Raw genomic sequence first — 24,364 nt, 5'->3', positions numbered from 1 at the left:
TCAAACAAACGACTGACCGCTGGACGACTGACCGCTGGACGACTGACTGTAGGACGACTGACCGCTGGACGACTGACCGCTGGACGACTGACTGTAGGACGACAGACTGTAGGACGACAGACCGCTGGACGACTGACCGCTGGACGACTGACTGTAGGACGACAGACTGTAGGACGACAGACCGCTGGACGACAGACCGCTGGACGACAGACTGTAGGACGACTGACTGTAGGACGACTGACTGTAGGACGACTGACTGTAGGACGACTGACTGTAGGACGACTGACTGTAGGACGACTGACTGTAGGACGACTGACTGTAGGACGACTGACTGTAGGACGACTGACTGTAGGACGACTGACTGTAGGACGACAGACCGCTGGACGACTGACCGCTGGACGACAGACTGTAGGACGACTGACTGTAGGACGACTGACTGTAGGACGACTGACTGTAGGACGACAGACCGCTGGACGACTGACCGCTGGACGACAGACTGTAGGACGACTGACTGTAGGACGACTGACTGTAGGACGACAGACTGTAGGACGACAGACCGCTGGACGACTGACCGCTGGACGACTGACTGTAGGACGACAGACTGTAGGACGACAGACCGCTGGACGACAGACCGCTGGACGACAGACTGTAGGACGACTGACTGTAGGACGACTGACTGTAGGACGACTGACTGTAGGACGACTGACTGTAGGACGACTGACTGTAGGACGACTGACTGTAGGACGACTGACTGTAGGACGACTGACTGTAGGACGACTGACTGTAGGACGACTGACTGTAGGACGACTGACTGTAGGACGACTGACTGTAGGACGACAGACCGCTGGACGACTGACCGCTGGACGACAGACTGTAGGACGACTGACTGTAGGACGACAGACTGTAGGACGACAGACCACTGGACGGCAGACTGTAGGACGACAGACTGTTGAACGACAGACTGTAGGACGACAGACTGTAGGACGACAGACTGTAGGACGACAGACTGTAGGACGACAGACCGCAAGACGTACGTGGACGTAGTGACGTATGACAGACGACAGCTTGCCGTGAGTTGGAACAAAATCGTTTGGCAAATGAAAAACTTTGGGAACACCTGCTGCATGGCTTGGTGTTTTCAGACGATCAAAGGCCGGCAACACCGTGGCTAGTTCGAAATGTTACAACCGTTTTCATTGAACAAGTTTTGTAGGCCTGGCGATGTTATAGACATTTTGATTGGGCAATATTTGTGTACCGTACATCGAGTGAAGACTGGTCAGGTCAGACTAGAGTCCAGTCGTCTTGCATTAATCTACCTAATTAGATAATTATCTCCACAAAGACTATTTCCAACTCGTGGAATATGAATATCGTGACGTAGCACCCCCACCATCTCATCCCCACCCCCGAGCACGTTTAACTAAATAGATTGCGCGTAATGGTGTCAATATTTCACCGCTAACTCGAATGTAGCGGCAATCAAAGCAACTCCTCGGGAGGTAGCACTTTCATCCGTCGTCTCCTGGACGGTCGCGAGCAATAAACCAACGACCTATCTCCTCATTAGCGCCTCACACGGGATGCTTTTCTAGACCGTCATTTGGAATCGATCGTTCGACGTCTTCTCATGGGGGGGGGGGGGGGGTGGTGCCCGGGGGGAGACAACACGAGCAAAGAAAAATAATAACACTCAGGACTCCCGCTCAAAAGATGCGCGCGCATGTAACACGCACGAGCTCTGGTAAACATGGCGGACAATGGGCAGCGCCATCTCCATTAGATCTCCGTGCCCGATAGTGGGGGTGGGGGGTCGTCTCTCCGTGCCCGATAGTGGGGGTGGGGTGGGGGGGTCGTCTCTCCGTGCCCGATAGTGGGGGTGGGGGGGGGGTCGTCTCTCTGTGAAAATATAGGGCTTCAGCAGAGATGATACCCAAGATGCGTAAATTGGTGCGTAAATTGATGCGTAAATTGCAGATCAGTAAATTGTTTCCTAATACGAGACACACACGCTGCCATATCTCATTAAAATACAACAAAAAATTACATTTTATAACAAGATGTATTAACGGTGGGAGAATATTAATTAATTCTAATTAATTAATTCTAATTATATACTTAGTGTGTTTGTGTGTTTGCAAATTTTAAAGAGCACTTTTGTCTCGCTAAAAAAATAGATTTAAAAAATACTTTTAATTTCAACTTTAAAACAATTAAAATAACACCAACAGCATTTGGATGGTTTACAAAGACTAAACAGGAAAAAACACCAAAAGGGTATAAAATTGTACCCAGCTCAAAGTCAAGGTGCTCTTTGAACCATTTGTTACAATATGCACACATTTGTTATGTTATCACAAAGTAGTTACACAAATGTGCTATTTGCGTCTACCCGAATAAGAAAAAGGAAAAAAATAATTAACAATAGATTTGAAAAGCTGGTTCCAAATGATTACAAATTTTTGTTGGATACACGTCTCATAATGTTTTTATGTTTTAACATTTTATTATTATTTTATTCTGCAGCTTTGTTAGATGTATGTTTTATTACTATGTGATAATCTAAAAATACTTTATGTGTTGCAAATGTGCTGAGATATATAATATACAACAATTGAGGCATTATTTATTAAAACTAGATCACCAAACAGATGAGTTACCGTTTTTACCTGCTTGTTTTAGGTTCTGATGTTAATAGGCTGCTGTCGAGGTGAGGTAGTTATACAAGCTTCACAAGGATAGGACATTTTATTGAAACATCATTTATTTAAAAGTATCACAAACATATTACATTTTATTGAAACATCATCTATTTAAAAGTATCACAAACATATTACATTTTATTGAAACATCATCTATTTAAAAGTATCACAAACATATTACATTTTATTGAAACATCATTTATTTAAAAGTATCACAAACATATTACATTTTATTAAAACATCATTTGTTTAAAAAGTATCACAAACATATTACATTTTATTGAAACATCATTTGTTTAAAAAGTATCACAAACATATTACATTTTATTGAAACATCATTTATTTAAAAGTAACACAAACATATTACATTTTATTGAAACATCATTTGTTTAAAAAGTATCACAACCATATTACATTTTATTGAAACATCATTTAAAAGTATCACAAACATACTACATTTTTATTGAAACATCATTTATTTAAAAGTATCGCAAACGTATTACATTTTATAGAAACATCATTTAAAAGTATCACAAACATATTACATTTCATAGAAACATCATGGAATATGATATCAAGTAGAAGAAGAAAATGATGTAAACGATTTTAAATATTGAACCATGCATGTCGTCCGTTAGGCGTTAGATAATTTCCTGACATGTTGAAAAGGATGAGCTATATTTAATATTCAAATGTTTACATGTTAAAGGTCAAAGGTTACCGGTCTCACTATGATAATATTACACAGTAGTGCCACATTTAACCGGTCATATCAACTTTATGATATTTTATTTACATACGGCTTCAACATTCTATTAGAAAACAGCGAAATACCAACTAAAGGTAATTCTATTAATTGGAAGCTAATGTAATAATATTTCGGCTGTTTGTATGAAGCTGGAAAAAAAAAGCTATTAAAATAAATCAAAGTGTTTCGCTTGTACCAGTCAATATAGGGTACTCAACTTTCTCATGATGATACCATTACGTTTTATCATTAAAAAAACATACCTAAAATACAGAGAACCTAACAAGGCTGTCACACGGCTGTAACACGGCTGTATCAGGCTGTAACACAGCTTTAGGTTCATTGTCGTCATTTAGTGTGAGGAAGTAATATGTGGGAGAGTTTTTGTGTGGGATTGTGTGGGGCGTTGGTGTGGGGTGGGTGTTTGTGGGTGTGTTTGTGGGTGTTTGTTGGTGTTTATGTGTGTTAGTGTGTGTGATTGTCTGTGATTGTGTGTTTACGTGTGTAAGTGATTGTATGTTTGTGTGTGTATGTTTGTGTGTGTGTGAACGTGTTGAGTGTGGATGAGTGCGTGTGATCGGATGTGTGTAAGTGTGTGTGTGTTGATGACTTCGAGTATGTGTAAGCGTCTAAGCGAATATGTGTGCATATGTAGTTGTTCTTCTACATGTATGAATTTCTGTGTGGGTGTATGTCAGCTAACCAAAATTCGCAATTTATCATTAGTTTCAGGGGCTTATATGTTAAAATTAATTAAAATTAATTATAATTATTTAAAATTAATCTACTGCGATGTGTAGTAGACCATCAGAAAACCAACATTGAGTTTGGCTCGGTTCTAGAAGATTCTCTGGTTTTTCTCGAGGTTCCGTCTAGCTTGCATGTGCCGACATTAGTAATCGTTTGATAAATTGATATTTTTAAAAATGTTCAGTTGTTAAACTTTGACATTTGATCTGTCTAAATATTTTCTTGCACGGTTCCTGTCCACAGCTCAGCGAGATCGGCATGTGTACATTTGGTTGCAGATATCAGAAATATTCTCAGGTTAAGGGCTTATAACTAATCTCAAGAATAATAGCACTAATATCTTACAAAAATCCCAAACTTATCCCATAAATATTCTACGAATATCCTACAAATATCTCACAAATACCCCAGAAATATCCTACAAATATTCCAGAAATATCCTACAAATATCCCACAAATATCCTAAAAATATCCCAGAAATATCCCACAAATATCCTAAAAATATCATACAAATATCGCACAAATATCCTACAAATATCGTACAAATACCTTACAAATATCCTACAATATCTCAGATATATCCTACAAATATCCTACAAATATCCCACAAATATCCTAAAATATCACAGAAATATCCCACAAATATCCTAAAAATATAATACAAATATCGCACAAATATCTTAAAATATCCTACAATATCCCAGATATATCCTACAAATATCCTACAAATATCCCACAAATATACTAGAAATATCTCACACATAAGCAACAAACATGGTATCTATATCCATTAATAACCCTTTAAATGGTCGGGGAAAATGTATTTATCGAAATCAAAGAAAGTAAATTTTTCAGAAAAATAAAAATAAAATTGTTCAAAAGAAATAATTTTTTTTTAAATGTTAAAACACTTTAGTAAAACAAAACAAAACCAAATAATTTTAAACTGAATTTTTTAAAAATTAACAATTGAAGATTAAAAGTTCATGTAGACAAATAAAATGGATGCCTAAAATAGAAAATCTATTTAAAATGTTAAAAACTCAAAAGCTAGATCTAAATGTCAATATTTAGAAAAGTGTTCCAAATTAAACACAAACACATAGGGGAGGGAGGGGGTGGGTACTTATTTAATGACTTGATGAACAGTCTGTCAGTGGTACAGTGTGTTTGTCTGTGTGTGCGTTTGTGTGTGTCTCTATGTGTTTGTATATGTGTCTTTAAATTTCATGTGTGCACGTGTGTCGCTGTGTGTATGTGTGTGTCTGTGTGTCTATGTGTCTGTGTGAGTGTGTGTTCGAGCGTGTGCTACTTTGGTGCGCCTACATCTCATGTGTCTGCCAAATCTTGTCTTGACAGCTCTAGAATTCGTCTTGTCAACAATGGCGCGGTCTAGGAAAGTTGACACATAGATAGTGTCCATGTTTTGACCAATTAATGTGGCCCATGTTTTGACCAATTAATGCGGCCCATGTTTTGACCAATTAATATTGTCCATGTTTTGACCAATTAATGCGGCCCATGTTTTGACCAATTAATATTGTCCATGTTTGGACCAATTAATGCGGCCCATGTTTTGACCAATTAATATTGTCCATGTTTTGACCAATTAATATTGTCCATGTTTTGACCAATTAATATTGTCCATGTTTTGACCAATTAATGCGGCCCATGTTTTGACCAATTAATATTGTCCATGTTTTGACCAATTAATATTGTCCATGTTTGGACCAATTAATATTGTCCATGTTTGGACCAATTAATATTGTCCATGTTTGGACCAATTAATATTGCCCATGTTTGGAACAATTAATATTGTCCATGTTTGGACCAATTAATATTGTCCATGTTTTGACCAATTAATATTGCCCATGTTTGGACCAATTAATATTGTCCATGTTTGGACCAATTAATATTGTCCATGTTTGGACCAATTAATATTGTCCATGTTTGGACCAATTAATATTGTCCATGTTTGGACCAATTAATATTGTCCATGTTTGGACCAATTAATATTGTCCATGTTTGGACCAATTAATATTGCCCATGTTTGGACCAATTAATATTGTCCATGTTTGGACCAATTAATATTGTCCATGTTTTGACCAATTAATATTGCCCATGTTTGGACCAATTAATATTGTCCATGTTTGGACCAATTAATATTGTCCATGTTTGGACCAATTAATATTGTCCATGTTTGGACCAATTAATATTGCCCATGTTTGGACCAATTAATATTGTCCATGTTTGGACCAATTAATATTGTCCATGTTTTGACCAATTAATATTGCCCATGTTTGGACCAATTAATATTGTCCATGTTTGGACCAATTAATATTGTCCATGTTTGGACCAATTAATATTGTCCATGTTTGGACCAATTAATATTGTCCATGTTTGGACCAATTAATATTGTCCATGTTAGGACCAATTAATATTGTCCATGTTTGGACCAATTAATATTGCCCATGTTTGGACCAATTAATATTGTCCATGTTTGGACCAATTAATATTGTCCATGTTTTGACCAATTAATATTGCCCATGTTTGGACCAATTAATATTGTCCATGTTTGGACCAATTAATATTGTCCATGTTTGGACCAATTAATATTGTCCATGTTTGGACCAATTAATATTGTCCATGTTTGGACCAATTAATATTGCCCATGTTTGGACCAATTAATATTGTCCATGTTTGGACCAATTAATATTGTCCATGTTTGGACCAATTAATATTGTCCATGTTTGGACCAATTAATATTGCCCATGTTTGGACCAATTAATATTGTCCATGTTTAACCGTGTAGATTGTCTGTAGCTTTGAGCGTGTGTGCCATCTCAATTTATTTGATCACGTATTTAAAATAAACAGTTGGTCAGTCTTGAATTTATTTGATCAAGTATTTAAAATAAACAGTTGGTCAGTCTTGAATTTATTTGATCAAGTATTTAAAATAAACAGTTGGTCAGTCTTGAATTTATTTGATCACGTATTTAAAATAAACAGTTGGTCAGTCTTGAATTTATTTGATCAAGTATTTAAAATAAACAGTTGGTCAGTCTTGAATTTATTTGATCAAGTATTTAAAATAAACAGTTGGTCAGTCTTGAATTTATTTGATCAAGTATTTAAAATAAACAGTTGGTCAGTCTTGAATTTATTTGATCAAGTATTTAAAACAAACAGTTGGTCAGTCTTGAATTTATTTGATCAAGTATTTAAAATAAACAGTTGGTCAGTCTTGAATTTATTTGATCAAGTATTTAAAATAAACAGTTGGTCAGTCTTGAATTTATTTGATCAAGTATTTAAAATAAACAGTTGGTCAGTCTTGAATTTATTTGATCAAGTATTTAAAATAAACAGTTGGTCAGTCTTGAATTTATTTGATCACGTATTTAAAATAAACAGTTGGTCAGTCTTGAATTTATTTGATCACGTATTTAAAATAAACAGTTGGTCAGTCTTGAATTTATTTGATCAAGTATTTAAAATAAACAGTTGGTCAGTCTTGAATTTATTTGATCAAGTATTTAAAATAAACAGTTGGTCAGTCTTGAATTTATTTGATCAAGTATTTAAAATAAACAGTTGGTCAGTCTTGAATTTATTTGATCAAGTATTTAAAATAAACAGTTGGTCAGTCTTGAATTTATTTGATCAAGTATTTAAAATAAACAGTTGGTCAGTCTTGAATTTATTTGATCAAGTATTTAAAATAAACAGTTGGTCAGTCTTGAATTTATTTGATCAAGTATTTAAAACAAACAGTTGGTCAGTCTTGAATTTATTTGATCAAGTATTTAAAATAAACAGTTGGTCAGTCTTGAATTTATTTGATCAAGTATTTAAAATAAACAGTTGGTCAGTCTTGAATTTATTTGATCAAGTATTTAAAATAAACAGTTGGTCAGTCTTGAATTTATTTGATCAAGTATTTAAAATAAACAGTTGGTCAGTCTTGAATTTATTTGATCACGTATTTAAAATAAACAGTTGGTCAGTCTTGAATTTATTTGATCAAGTATTTAAAATAAACAGTTGGTCAGTCTTGAATTTATTTGATCAAGTATTTAAAATAAACAGTTGGTCAGTCTTGAATTTATTTGATCAAGTATTTAAAATAAACAGTTGGTCAGTCTTGAATTTATTTGATCAAGTATTTAAAATAAACAGTTGGTCAGTCTTGAATTTATTTGATCAAGTATTTAAAATAAACAGTTGGTCAGTCTTGAATTTATTTGATCAAGTATTTAAAATAAACAGTTGGTCAGTCTTGAATTTATTTGATCAAGTATTTAAAATAAACAGTTGGTCAGTCTTGAATTTATTTGATCACGTATTTAAAATAAACAGTTGGTCAGTCTTGAATTTATTTGATCAAGTATTTAAAATAAACAGTTGGTCAGTCTTGAATTTATTTGATCAAGTATTTAAAATAAACAGTTGGTCAGTCTTGAATTTATTTGATCACGTATTTAAAATAAACAGTTGGTCAGTCTTGAATTTATTTGATCAAGTATTTAAAATAAACAGTTGGTCAGTCTTGAATTTATTTGATCAAGTATTTAAAATAAACAGTTGGTCAGTCTTGAATTTATTTGATCAAGTATTTAAAATAAACAGTTGGTCAGTCTTGAATTTATTTGATCAAGTATTTAAAATAAACAGTTGGTCAGTCTTGAATTTATTTGATCAAGTATTTAAAATAAACAGTTGGTCAGTCTTGAATTTATTTGATCAAGTATTTAAAATAAACAGTTGGTCAGTCATGAATTTATTTGGTCAGTTGGTCAGTGGTGAATAGATGGGGCCGCGTGGTCGCGTGGTAGAGCCATGACTGCTAACCCGATAGAAACGAGTTCGAATCCCGGACTCGAGTCGGCAGTATTTCCCTGTGTGCAGCCAGCTGGGATGGGGCTTGTCTGACCACACGGTGACCTCGATATAAATTTAAATGCCGGGGTCCTTGAAACAGGTCAACTATACAGCTTCTGTCGGCTGTTAATCGGGTTCACGTTTGTGTTCGTGTTTGTGTTCGTGTTTGTGTTGGTGTTTGTGTTTGTGTTTGAGTTAATTTTGGCTGAGTTCCTGCCCTTGTATGTGTTTATGTACCAATCAGCTATGTTCACAATAAACTTATGGACGTCAACATTCGATACATATTGATCAGCAGTGTTCCCTCTAAGCTGCGCGGCTGCGCGGCCGCGCAGTAATTTCAAATGTGCCGCGCAGACATTTTCTGACCCCGCGCACAGATTATCAGAACGTCGGGCGAGCCTAATACACTAGAAAATTGTGGCCAGCGGTTTGAATTAAGCGACATTTTTAGTACCTGTTTTGTTAAACGAACAGTCTTTGTGTTTTGGGGTATAAACAGAAACTACGGTTATAACTGACGGAGGGGGGAGGGGGTGACCTTGGTTGTCATAGCACAGGTCTAGTTTATGACTTAACTCTCACCTGAGCGGGGCTGTGTGACACTCCCATCGCTTGATTTAATGGTTTACCCAAAAACTGACCCGTAGCTGACATCTAATACCTGCATTGTATTGTGAATTGAAGCTGACCCTGCAAGTTTTTTTAATCGTCGCTTGCCTCCCCCCCCCTCCCCCCTCCCCCTCATCTTGAAACTTTGACGATTAAGCCAAGTCAGATGCAAGTTTTACGTTACTTAAGGTGGATGTTTTTGCTCTGTTTGTTTTAAAGATTTATATATTATATATCCGATTCTTTGGATTATTACGTGCATGTGGATCGAAATGTTTTAGTATGCACACACTGCTTAGGTAAATCAGGAATAAATGTCCACTACTGTGTGCTATTTAAAAATGTTGAGGTAAAAATGTGTGTAACAAGCAGTACAACAATGTGGCACAAAAAAAAAAGCGATAGATTCGTTGGAATGGCTCAAAGTTAAGGTAACAACCGATACGCCAGATCAAAGAATGTTTCGGTTGAATTAGAAAGTATCTACGAATATTCAGATGAGATTGGACTGAAGTGTAAGTTCTGTGCTGCTACTACTTGTAACAAAACCAACAAGAGCAACGAATTGGTCACAGGAAAGCTCTGGGAATCATGGGCGCTTGACTACTGAAAACGTCATTGATTGTCTCGTGTTTACGTAGGAAATGTTGCGATTTCGTACAACCGCTCACATGGAACTGACCTTAAACGTCTGCTGGTTGAAACTTACATTGAGCGAGGAGAACTAATTCAGCAAAACTAGCGCCAGCGGTCAAACGAGGATCAAGTTCGAATCCTAACGGATAATGTTCTTCTTACCATAAGGATGAACGCTTCGATGCTGTCGGTACAACTGATTCATAACCACATGGGGAAGTATGTTTCTATACCAGACAGTTGGCGAAGTAAGAACTACACCTTTGAGTTTGTTTAAGTAATCAACGATGTTGTTGTAAAGAACATACTGACAGAACTTCGAGCAGCATCATTCCACACGCTTATAGTTGATGGCATAACAGTACATAAAATGCGAATCCTTTATTTTAAATTTTGTCCAGTCAATTCTGTATTCTACAAAACCGTTTTTAGTGGAATAACTCAGCCTACTGTAAGTGATGCCTTAGCTCTGGAGACAGCCGTAACATAGCACTACACTGAACATTAAAACCAAGAAAAGTGTGAGTTAAACAAAAGAATCGACACAAGGCAAACCACACAGTACATACAATCAGTCTGCGACCATTTAAATGTTAGGTTTCCAGGAGATGAACTGCAGTTTTGGTAATCTTTTTTTATTCTACATGTTTAAAAAAATGTGCATTTGAGTTTGGCGTCAAAGATATCAAAGAACTGTGCGTAAAGTACAAAGACGGGTTACGTACAACAAATGATCAGTTAATTACCACCCAATACAACGACTTCAAATTTCGATAAAGTGAAAAACTCAGATGTGTGTCTGTAAATTATATGTCTGAATATGCAAGATTTGTCAAAACAAAGATTAATTTAACTCACTGGCAAAGTTAAGTGACATTATTGTACCTTCCAAGCATGCAGTCCTGATTACGAACAAGGTTTTAGCCTTATTAACATAATAAAAGTGCAAGCACGAAATAGACTTGAAGCCACACATTTGGAGAATCTAATGCAAATTAAATTATATCTAAATTCTGGAGAGGATGTGGATTTAAACAAAGCATATAAGGTGTGGAAGCAATGCAAGGTTAGACGCGAGAAATAGCAATAAATGCCCCTGAAAGGTTAGCTAATTTTGTTTTCAAGTCAGCTTTATTAAATGTTGCATATGTTAAACTATTGTGTTTGTATTACCGTTATGGTATTAGCATTATTACCATATGAATGTCTTACTTTAACATAGTAAGTCGACCATATAACTTGATGTCTAAGTATAACTCTGAAAGTTTTTATTATTATTTTTTTTTATTTTGATGGTATTCGTATCTCCATTTAATTGCATATGTTTCATTAGTCACACACATTATACTATTAATTTATCAAAATGCATGCCTTCATTATTATGCTTAATTGCAAGACTAAAAATACATATTAACTTGCCCAAGTCATTTTTAGCACCGCGCACACAACATATTTTTTGCACACACACTCTTGGTCCTTAGAGGGAACATTGTTGATCAGACCCATTCAAGGCATAAATCGATAGTTTAAGAAATATGAAGGTCATGTTTTTTTTACATCAATGGGTAGGTCTACTGATTTCTCCAACAATCGCCGTCTAGTTCTGATGTGTGGGTTGTCCTAGACATTTGTTGACCTTGACATTTGTTGACCTCATGTATTGAAATGTATCGATGTCTTTGTCACGAAATGCGCCCCCCCTCCCCTTCTGCCAGCAATTTGATCATTGGCCATTGACTGCTCACGTCCAGCACCCCTCCCACCCCTGGGGGTGCCACCCCCGTGTTTAGGGGCGCTCCAATCTTAGTAGAGCTCACGTTTGGCTGACTGGGAGAACACGTGTCAGATGAATGGTGGGTGGTGGTATGGGGTGGGGGTGGATGACACTGGTTAGGGGGTGGTATGGGGTGGGGGTGGATGGCATGGGTTAGGGGGTGGTATGGGGTGGGGTGGTATATGGTGAGGTGGTATGGGGTGGGGGGTGGTATGGGGTGGGGGTGGTATGGGGTGATGGGGTGGTATGGGGTGGGGGTGGTATATGGTGAGGTGGTATGGGGTGGGGTGGGGGATGTATGGTGTGGGGGATGGTATGGGGTGGGGGTGGGGTGGGGGTGGTATGGTGTGGGGGGTGGTATGGTGTGGGGGGTGGTATGGGGTGGGGGTGGTATGGGGTGGGGGTGGTATGGGGTGGGGGTGGTATGGGGTGGGGGTGGATGTGGTAGGGCGGGTAGATGTGGTGACGGGGTGGCTCATGGGGTCAATGACCGATAATATTTCTTAAGCTCCTCAAGGTAAATGTTAGGTTGTATCGCTTCTGACGTCATAAGTAAACGGTTTGATTTGTGACGTCATAAACAGACAGCGTGACGTCATTGGTTCTAGAATATTCGTGAATACGGACACAACTACCATGTAACGTGACGCTGACCGTTGCCGTGACGGATAGACTGACTGACGTCACAGCTAGGTACACGGGTTCGATTCCCGTCATGGGCAATCAAAACAGTCTCGTGACAGGAGATTGTTGGGCGAGTTGTGGTTCCTGCCTTCATTCTTCAACCTGCAAGCACTATAACTTGCTTCATCATTGGTTCTCACTTGGGTGCATCAGATGAAGTTTTTGTTGTAAACTGCAGAAAGTTAGGGAATGTTAGGAGGGTTAGTGGGAGATGGAAATATGCTGGAACATGCTGGAACAATCTTCTGTCACACGTGAGTTTTGCTGGTGCAAAGTGGGGCGTTTAGCCCATTGGCCCCCGCCTCTGTGATCACAATGTTCAGACTTGACGGGAGTCACGTGACTCTACTGGGGAGGTGTGTTGTGTCGTGTGTTGTGGTGCGTTGTGTAACGTTCAGACTTGACGGGAGTCACGTGACTCTACTGGGGAGGTGTGTTGCAGAAAGTTTTGTTGTGTAGTTTAGTGTGTGTGTGTGTGTGTCGTGTGTGTGTCGTGTGTGATGTCGAAAGGTGGTGTGTTGACATATACCAGCAGATGTTCGGTCCGACGGTTCGATCTAACACGCACCAATCAGAACAGTGAGATAAAAAGGGGGTGTGTCTCTTTAAACCAATCAGCTGACGCCCAATAATGGCGACATACACATTGGGCCATCTACATTCAATCGATATATTTTAATAGAATCGATATTTTAATATAATCGATATTTTAATACAATCGATATTTTAATAGAATCGATATTTTAATAGAATCGATATTTTAATAGAATCGATATTTTAATAGAATCGATATTTTAATAGAATCGATATTTTAATAGAATCGATACTTTAATAGAATCGATATTTTTGTTAGATTTAAATTAGAAAAATGAGAGACACGTGTTTCTGAAATATTAAATAGTTAAAGCAGATCATTGTAAGATAACCTACACAACCCGTCACAACCCGTCACAACCCGTCACAACCTGTCACAAACTTATCACAACCCGTCTGCTAAACCTTCATCTAACACGGCCTGTCACAAACTTGTCACAATTCTAGAAACAACATGTCGCGATGTGACAAAAACTACTGTGTACAAAAACATACTGCTACAAATCTTGGTTCAATTAGAGAGCCGTTTATTACTGTTAATTAATTAATTATTTCTGGGTAACAAAACTATGTGACAAGATTATGTGACAAATTTTGACTCTTTAAACTTTCAATTTAATTAATGTCTTATATATATTGTATATTGTCGCAATAATTTATGTCTAATATATTCTATATCTGATATATTCCATATGTCGAAGTATATATGTCTGATATATCCTATATATTGCTGTAATTAATGCCTGATATATTCTATATGTTGAAGCTTAATTCAATCTGTCTATTAATTGAAATGTTATAGCTTACATAAATCCGGATATAAATCACCTAGAGTCTGTCTGTTGTACAGTATGTGTAAGATTGTGTCATTGATGTGTAAGATTGTAAGTTACTGATAGTCAGATTACATGCAGCCCAAACGTCACATTTTAAGATTTGATTTTTCGTCACTTTTTGCTTTCTGCTTGGGGAAGTTCAGATGAAAATAGAACTGAAAATACCGAAACGGTTTTTTTTTAAAACTGCTTTCGACGCTCCCTTTTAATTAGGTGATTTTCATTTCTAAGTTTGCTTTTCGATTTTTTATCCCGTCATTCAAAGAAATGTGTATTTAGAGCAATTAGTCGGGTAGAAACACACTGTAATAAGGCTGAAAAAAGTGTATTTATTTGTTAAAGACTGGAGTTGTCTCCCCAACAAAGGGACGAAATAAGCGGATTTCCCTCCCCTTACCAATCCGGCTTTGTCTATTTAAAAAACATTATGAGATGAAAATTTAAACTAAAAAAAATTTCATCCAGTTCTGACGTTCTATTTTTCCATGTTTTAAACGTCCATCGGCTGGATGGTGGTGGGTGGTGCTGGGTGGTGCTGGGTGGTGCTGGGTGGTGCTGGGTGGTGCTGGGTGGTGCTGGGTGGTGGTGGGTGGTGGTGGGTGGTGCTGGGTGGTGCTGGATGTCTGATGGATGGGACCGCCACTAACATTCACTGTTAGTGTGACCGCCACTAACAACCACTGTTAGTGTGACCGCCACTAACACTCACTGTTAGTTTGACCGCCACTAACACTCACTGTTAGTGTGACCGCCACTAACACTCACTGTTAGTGTGACCGCCACTAACACTCACTGTTAGTGTGACCGCCACTAACACCCACTGTTAGTGTGACCGCCACTAACACTCACTGTTAGTGTGACCGCCACTAACACCCACTGTTAGTGTGACCGCCACTAACACCCACTGTTAGTGTGACCGCCACTAACACTCACTGTTAGTGTGACCGCCACTAACACTCACTGTTAGTGTGACCGCCACTAACACCAACTGTTAGTGTGACCGCCACTAACACCCACTGTTAGTGTGACCACCACTAACATCTTTGGCGCTGCTCTAGGCCTGCGTGAATTTTGTCGTCTTCTGGCTGGTATTTGAACCCCCGCTTCCAACCGACCTTATCACCGGGCGTCGTTCTAGTACTAAATAGTTGTAGTATGACGTCACGAGATTGTGCAGTCTGAGTAAAATGTGCGTCACTGATGTGATGTGTGTCACTGATGTGATGTGCGTCACTGGTGCGATGTGCGCATCAGAAATGTTTTGGTCAAGTTGACGGAGAAATGTTAACCTGCGAAATTTGATCCAAACATTTTTTAAGGAACTTTTTTTTTCTACCAACAAACTAGCTCTAATCCATTAAGTTTTAATCCCTCTTTTTTTTAATCCCACGTGTCTTAATCCACCTTAGCCCAGTTGTTATTAACAGAAGAATTGAAAGGAAAAAAACATTCAGGCAGAGCTCGTTCAAAAATTTACTGAAAGTAAACAAACACACACATACATGTACACTAACACACACAACAACCCACACCTGAACCAACACACACATACACACACATACGCCAACTTACACCTAAACCAACACACACACCAACCTGAACCAACACACCCACCCCCCACCCCCTTCCCCCCACACACACATCTTTACTTGTCATACCCGAACATTTAAAAATGACAATTGATTTACAGTAAATATTAACCATCTCCCATTAAATTTCAACCATCTTCCAGTAAATTTCAACCATCTTACGGTAAATGTCAACCATCTTACGGTAAATTTCAACCATCTTACGGTAAATTTCAACCATCTTACGGTAAATTTCAACCATCTTAGGGTAAATGTCAACCATCTTACGGTAATTTCAACCATCTTACGGTAAATTTCAACCATCTTACGGTAAATTTCAACCATCTTAGGTAAATTTCAACCATCTTACAGTAAATGTCAACCGTCTTAGGGTAAATGTCAACCATCTTACGGTAAATTTCAACCATCTTACGGTAAATTTCAACCATCTTACGGTAAATTTCAACCATCTTACGGTAAATTTCAACCATCTTACGGTAAATTTCATCCAACCAATCAGCTGATCCCTCTGAGCGGATTAGAGCAAGATGGCGGCCAGTCGCCACAAGCTGCGTGACGTAGTACGCATGAAGCTAATACGTACTCCGTGCCTAAGCCGGCACAAACAACCGGCTAAATTGATTTCCAGAGTAAACAGCAACCGGATTTTCTTGCCGGCATTATTTCAAGGCTAATGGGGCCTTTAGAAATTATAATTGGGAGATTAGTGAATCGAAAGAATTATCAGATAGAAAAATGGACGAAGTCGTCGTAAAAGTAATGGGCAGACGGCAAGAATCAGGGAGTAGGGGGGGGGGGGGCAGACGGCAAGAATCAGGGAGTAGGTGGGGGGGGGCAGACGACAAGAATCAGGGAGTGGGGGGGGGGCAGACGGCAAGAATCAGGGAGTAGGGGGGGGTGGGGGGCAGACGGCAAGAATCAGGGAGTAGGTGGGGGGGGGTGGGGGGGGCAGACGGCAAGAATCAGGGAGTAGGTGGGGGGGTGGGGGGGGGGGGGCAGACGGCAAGAATCAGGGAGTAGGCGAGGGGGGGGGTGGGCAGACGGCAAGAATCAGGGAGTAGGGGGGTGGGGGTGGGCAGACGGCAAGAATCAGGGAGTAGGTGGGGGGGTGGACAGAAAGTAGTGAGGAGTTAAAGGTAGCAGATGGGAGGAAGATAGTTGTGACGTCAGTGGTCAGTCTAAGATGTGACGTCAGTGTTCAAAATGTCGATGTTCAGTCTAGTTGTCTGTCGAGTGCATTACTTCGAGAAGAACCAACACAATAAAAATTATTTGAAAAATTCCAATGAAAAATGTTCTAGAAACTGCGGGATTTTCCACGGGAAATAATAAAGAATGAAAATATTAATTATCTTTATGGTTATTGGCATTTGAAAGAAACATTATTAAACCATTTAATGACATGATTTATTGATTAAAGAATGTGATAGTTGTTTTGTGTGTGTGTGTGCTTATCATGTACTGCTGAATAATCAGGTTAATATCTGTAGGATTAGAAGGTTAATATATGTAATTTGAGAGGGATAATATCTGTAAATATATATACACACACACACACACACACACACATATATATATATATATATATATATATATATATATATATATATATATATATATATATATATATATATATATATATATATATATATATATATATCGTATCTGTAACAAATGATGATAAATACTAGAATCTAAATCTATAATGGGCCACGTTCGCACATCTCTCTCTCTCTCTCTCTCTCTCTCTGTCCGCAAAAAATTTTCGCCGGACATCACGTCAGAAACGGCAGCAATATATGGAGAACTTTATACGGACTTTTGTTGAAAATAATATGTTAGATGTTTTAAATGTATAACCACAATTTTATTTAAAGAAGAAAAATATAAAATAAAGGCGTATTCGAATGTAGAGAAACAGTATTATTTATGCAACCGGAAAAGCATTAATAGATGTGTAAAAGAACGCATAAAACTGTGACGACACTATTGCTTACTAATGACGTCATCTGCCGTGTTTAGAATAAAAAAGAAATGAACTATTTCATTCAAATTTGATTTAGATCTACGTACACTATGAAATGTATACAATACAATTTTTCCGGCCTAAACTCATAACATTTATTTATACAAAATCTTTGTTTGGAACTGGCTAATTTGGGATAAAAAAATTAATTTGAAAGAATAGGCATATTCGCGTAAGTTAAGATTTTAAAATACGTCTTTCATTCTCTGTATTTTATAAGGTGCCTAAATAGCGGAGATGTTAGTGTACTAAAAACCACGCAGGTGGTGCGGGTTCGAGACCCACCATGTCAACTTGGTTAATGTATTTTTTTTTTTTTATTTTGCTCGGACTAAACTTAAAAAAAAAATTCAATTAGGATTCTAGATCTAGATTGTCGGGTGTCCGATAAGGCACTTCCCGGCGCCGCAGGCGCTTCAAATTTGGCAGGATCTTGCCTTGGGGCGACAGAACACGGGGGCCGGTTGGCCGAAAAGTCTACGATGAGGGGGTCAAAACTGACCTCGACTGACCGGTACCTTATATGAGCTATAAATCGAAAAAAAATGTCCACGGAGGAACCTCTTCATAACTCTTGAGGTCGTAGACCGACCCTCGGGCGAATTAATTAAGCATTCAAATTCTCAATGTTTTCGAAAGCCTAAGCGAAGCTGGGCAGCATGCCTAGTAAGTTATAGATTTCAGGAAACTCAATTTTTGTTTATTTGCCGTTGCTGCTGTTTATAAGTGTTGGCTTCGTCTTATGTTATAACTTGTTGATGTTTGTTGTCGCTGATGTTTGTATGTCCTGGAATATGTTAAATGGGTTGGTCATTTTTGGCCAGCATGTGGCTGTGGTCGTGATCCATCTAGCTCAAGCCAACGCCACGCCGCGGACGGCCGTTCTAAAACTCTGGAAGTCTTTTGTTCCGTGATCGATATTGAAATCATTTGAGCCGGATTCGGAATTTTACACAAGAAAAAACAAAACAAACTTTTGGATTTTTTTATTGGTAGCTGACAGGTCACGTGACAATGCGAGACTTGAAAAACTCCAACTGGTTGACCCCAAGTTCCGGAAACGAAATATTTCGCTAACACGGACAGGACTTTTGAAAAACTAAACTTTGCAGATTGCGACATAACGCACGGGCAATAGAAAGGTCCTTACCTCAGTAACCCCCCCTCCCCCTCATGCGTTCGTTGAAACTGTTTTAACCTTTATCGTTCAAATTTAGCTCCATGGAATCTACCCGTCACGTGGTATGAAAGAAACGATGCCACCATTAGTTCTGTCTCTAGTCTGCAACAAAGTCTTCCTGTAGCTGTAGTCAGACCGCGGGTCACCAAACAATGGCGCGGATGTCCTTGTTGGTCATATACTGATGCTGTTGTTGTGGTGGTGTGAGGTGTGGGGGTCATCGGCGTACAGTCGCACATGGCCGTCCATTGGTGGGACACTGGGCCGTCCATTTGGTTGGTGGGACACATGGCCGTCTATTGGTGGGACACATGGCCGTCCATTGGGTGGGACACATGGCCGTCCATTGGGTGGGACAGAGATCTGGTGCCAGCCGTCCAATAAAACAACACATTGCCCAATTTCGCGCCCGTTTCCGGTTTAGGCTCCGTTGATTAGTGACATAAGCTGCCGGCCGGCCCGGTACCGTAGAGTACCGGCACTGTACCGTAGTGTACCGTACTGTACCGTAGTGTACATGACCGGGGTTGGCATTGGCTTGCGGGCCGGAAATAAAAAGATCGTGATGAAAAAAACATTTGCAGTCGCCGGGGGCTTGTGGGTCTATTGACACGGTCCCGTCGTCTGCTGTCGGTGGAACTGTCCTTGGTGACACTTGGTCTATTTGGGCCGGGGAAAATGTAAGCAGCGAGTGTAAGCAGCGAGTGTAAGCAGCGAATGTAAGCAGCCAGTGTAAGCTTCATGCGCGCTGCTGTTTCTGGGGAAAACATGTAGGAACAAGGTCGCTCTTTCTGTCGTTGGGGGGGGGGGGGGGGTAGGCCTGTTTCATGGGACGTTGGGGGGGGGGGTAGACCTGTTTCATGGGACGTTAGGGGGGGGGGGTGGATGGTTGGGTGGATGATGTCGTGTAGGTGGAGTAGCGTTGACCAAAAACTTGACAAGTCAGCGATCGCAATAATTAAATTGTATTTTTTGTACATATATTCGCCATTAGGCTCGCACCCAGCCACCCTCCCCTCTCCCTACCTAGACCCCCCTCCCCCACCCACCAGGCTTCCCCCCCCCTCTCCCCCTTCGTACCTAGAACATGTCCAATAACTTGTGACGCGGTCCCCACGGACTGAGCCTACACATCACCGCTTGATGAGTCCTTGAGCGAGGGGGTGGGGGCGGGGGTGGGGCACGGACCACGTGAAAAGAAACGCCGTGGAGGGGGTGGGGGGCTGTGACGGTCGAATGAATGCACGAGCGAACGGATGAATGCTCCGATAAATGAATGAATTAAACGGGGGTGCGAAGATTGAAAAATAATTTCCTCTGATGAAAAAATCAAGCGGGATTAGAGCGACGCAGAGAATAGACGGCCGCGACCAGCATGAATGGACGGCCGCGGTTGGCCTGAATGGAAGAAAAAAGTTGCATACAACACAGGGTTCCTGTACTGCCATCGTCATGCTGTTTGGCTGTTCTACAGCTGTACTAAACAGGTGGCAGGGTTGTGTGTGTGTGTGTGGGGGGGGGGGGGGGGTCGGGATGTGTACAGCGTACCTACCGGCAGACTGAAGCGTCCTTTGTTGTCCCCCAAGCCGTAATATCGACGCCATTAACCATAAACAATTTCCTTTCAATGGCCCAAAAATGAATATTTATTTTGGTGGCACCTTGGACCGAGGGAGCGAGTGAAAGGGAAGATACTCTGGCGCTCCCGAGATCGTCACAAACCGGTCAAGCAAATCTGGCTTTTCTCGAGGGGTGATAAACGTGTAACAATGGTGTTTCATAAATAGCCGTTAACTGGAATTTTGCAAAGTCAGCTTACTGGCTTTTTCCTAGTTTTAGTTGATATAAACGTCACAAAACTCAATCTAGTTGATATAAGCGTTACAAAAAACAATGTAGTTGATATAAGCGTCACAAAAAACAATCTAGTTGATATAAGCGTCACAAAAAACAATCTAGTTGATATAAGCGTCACAAAAAACAATCTAGTTGATATAAGCGTCACAAAAACAATCTAGTTGATATAAGCGTCACAAAAAACAATCTAGTTGATATAAGCGTTACAAAAAACAATGTAGATGCTTCACAAAACGAAAACACAAGATCAGAAAATCAAAGAAAATTAGAACAAACGTTTTCTAGTTCTACCAAAATGAGGCTCCATTTATAAGAACGAGGCTTATGGCTGTCGATATATTTCCGTATCACTTATATGGTCAATAGAAAATATTCCGGGCAGTCGGAAGTGGAAAATTAAACTGACGGAAGAGTTCCCTAATTTCCCCAACTTATGGTTTGTCGGTCCTAGAAAAATAGTTCGAATCTTCAATGGTGTTCACCTTAGCTAGTACATCTAGACAAAAAACAGTTCGTATTCCGAGACACTTGAGACAGTGAGAGACCAGCTCAACTCGTACTCCGAGACAGGGACTTAGTTCGTAAAACGAGACACAAACTCAGCTGAAACGGGTTCCCTGGACTTTGAGTTTTATTTGTACGGTTCCACGTCCTGCCGGTTGTGGAACCAGGAACATTTAGCCAGGAACATCTTGCTGGGAACATTTAGCCAGGAACATCTTGCAGGGAACATTTAGCCAGGAACATCTTGCAAGGAATATTTAGCCAGGAACATCTTGCCGGGAACATTTAGCCAGGAACATCTTGCCGGGAACATTTTGCTGGGAACATTTAGCCAGGAACATTTTGCTGGGAACATTTAGCCAGGAACATCTTGCCGGGAACATTTAGCCAGGAACATCTTGCAGGGAACATTTAGCCAGGAACATCTTGCCGGGAACATTTAGCCAGGAACATCTTGCCGGGAACATTTTGCTGGGAACATTTAGCCAGGAACATCTTGCCTCGAACATTTTGCTGAGAACATTTAGCCAGGAACATCTTGCGGGGAACATTTAGCCGGGAACATTTAGCCAGGAACATCTTGCTGGGAACATTTAGCCACGAACATTTAGCCAGGAACATTTAACCAGGAACATCTTGCCGGGAACATTTATTCGGGAACATCTTGCTGGGAACATTTAGCCAGGAACATTTTGCTTGGAACATTTAGCCAGGAACATTTTGCTGGGAACATTTAGCCGGGAACATTTAGCCGGGAACATCTTGCTGGGAACATTTTGCTGGGAACATCTTGTTGGGAACATTTAGCCGGGAACATCTTACTGGGAACATTTAGCCGGGAACATTTAGCCGGGAACATCTTGGTGGGAACATTTAGCGGGAACATCTTGCTGGGAACATCTTGCGGGGAACATTTAACCAGGAACATCTTGCTGGGAACATTTAGCCAGGAACATCTTGCTGGGAACATCTTGCTGGGATCACTTAGCCAGGAACATATTGCGGGGAACATTTAACCGGGAACATCTTGTTGGGAACATTTAGCCAGGAACATCTTGTTGGGAACATTTAACCAGGAACATCTTGCTGGGAACATTTAGCCAGGAACATCTTGCTGGGAACATTTAGCCAGGAACATCTTGTTGGGAACATTTAGTCAAGAACATCTTGCAGGGAACATTTAGCCAGGAACATCTTGCAGGGAACATTTAGCCAGGAACATCTTGTTGGGAACATTTAGCCAGGAACATCTTGCTGGGAACATTTAGCCAGGAACATCTTGCTGGGAACATTTAGCCAGGAACATCTTGCTGGGAACATTTAGCCAGGAACATCTTGCAGGGAACATTTAGCCAGGAACATCTTGTTGGGAACATTTAGCCAGGAACATTTTGCTGGGAACATTTAGCCAGGAACATCTTGCTGGGAACATTTAGCCAGGAACATCTTGCAGGGAACATTTAGCCAGGAACATCTTGCTCCCACCCAAACGCCTGACAGACGAACAAAAGGGTCGGGGAAAACTTGGCGACCCTGGCCGTGACAGGCCGGTAAACATCGGCCACTCGCCTGAATGCCGAGCTCGACACGCTTGGCTGAGCCGCGTCACCATGGAAACTGGCCACGCGGAAAGCTAAAAAACTTGAACGGCCCGGCTTTGTTTCGCCGTGAAACGAAATAAAACGTGAACTACTGACAGGGGGCAGCTGGGTAGAGGGTGGAGCTACGGTGGGATGTCTCGCGGAGGTAGGGTCATGCTGCGAGAGTACACGAGATCTCGTGAAGGTGTGGGAAGACACAAGTAGGAGAAAATACGAGATCTCGGGAAGGTGTAGGAGCGAGAAAATACGAGAGTTGTACCGAATATCAGGTTGGACAGTGAGGTAATGAACGCTAGGCACATCTCTTGTGTGGTGTGTGGTGTGACATTAATGTGACACTGGTGTGACAAATATTTTTTGGGAGTGGTGTGTAGTAGTTTGTAGTAGTGTGTAATGTGTAGTAGTGTGTAGTAGTGTGTGTGTGTTGTATTACAGAAAGTTAAAATTGAGTTAACAGCAAGCATCAAACTTGGTCCAGTTTTCTGTCGTTACGGAGGGTAAATTCATTATTAAACAATATTTGCCTTTTTTGTCGCGCTACCATGCTGATCTTGTGGGCGGGCCATGGATATCTTGTGGGCGGGGCCATGTGATCTTGTGGGCGGGGCCATACTGATCTTGTGGGCGGGGTCGTGCTGATCTTCTGGGCGGGGGCCATGCTAATCTTGTGGGCGGGACCATGTACATCTTGTGGGCGGGGCCATGCTCCATCTTGTGGGCGGGACAATGATGATCTTGTGGGCGGGGTCGTGCTGATCTTGTGGGCGGGGTCGTGCTGATCTTCTAACTTCTTCACGTTTTAGCCAAGAAATATTTTTTTGTAATCCTAATTCCTAATATATAAAAGACCATGTGCGCACTTCTCTCTCTCTCTCTCATTCTCTCTCTCTTTCTCTCTCTCTCTCTCTCTCTCTCTCTCTCTCTCTCTCTCTCTCTCTCTCCCTGTCCGCAATTTTTTTAGGTGATGTAATCAGTATGTTCAGCAATATATGGAGAACTTAAAGATACGGACTTTTGTTGAAAATAATATGGTGGATGTTTTAAATGTATAAACTAAATTTTATCTAAAGAAGGAAAATAAAAATAAAGACATATTCGATTGTAGAAACACATTTTTAATTATGCAACCGGAAAAACGTTTATTGTTGAGAAAACAACGCAATTATCAATGAAGTCACATGCCACATGTGAAAGGACACAAAACTAATGGCGTCATCTTCCAATGTTAAAATGTAAAGAAATGAAATATTGCATTCAAATTTGCTTTAGATCTATGGATCGCACAGTTTCTTCCAAGAGCCCCCCCCCCCCCCCCCCCCCGCAAAAAGTCTACCGCCCCCCCCTCCCCCGAACGAAATGGAATTTATTTAAAAAATATATACTTTTA

The 24,364-nt window shown here is 40.2% G+C and overlaps 1 protein-coding gene across 1 annotated transcript; it reads right to left on the bottom strand.

Annotated features, from left to right (window-relative positions):
• LOC131947092 (putative transmembrane protein DDB_G0289901) lies at positions 1-23,688 on the bottom strand. The gene is made up of 2 exons (XM_059308177.1): positions 23,519-23,688; positions 1-1,006 (listed from the first exon to the last, which is right to left on the bottom strand). Exons 1-2 carry the CDS (start codon positions 23,686-23,688, stop codon positions 1-3), a joined length of 1,176 nt encoding a protein of 391 aa, XP_059164160.1.
• Positions 23,689-24,364: the final 676 nt, after the last annotated feature.

Source organism: Physella acuta, unplaced genomic scaffold (assembly GCF_028476545.2).
Source record: "Physella acuta isolate Inbredline_101_S28 unplaced genomic scaffold, ASM2847654v3 ptg000582l, whole genome shotgun sequence".
Taxonomy (NCBI): Eukaryota; Metazoa; Mollusca; class Gastropoda; family Physidae; genus Physella; species Physella acuta.
Note: the sequence above shows the minus strand (reverse complement) of the source record. Positions and strands in the feature narration are given on the sequence as shown.

Bases quoted from the DNA above. Each gene is read 5' to 3' on its own strand.
- LOC131947092 (XM_059308177.1), bottom strand. From the start codon at position 23,688: ATGGAGCATGGCCCCGCCCACAAGATGTACATGGTCCCGCCCACAAGA. The intron at 1,007-23,518 runs GTAGCGCGACAA...GTCGTCCTACAG, and splicing joins CCGCCCACAAGATCAGCATG to TCTGTCGTCCTACAGTCTGT.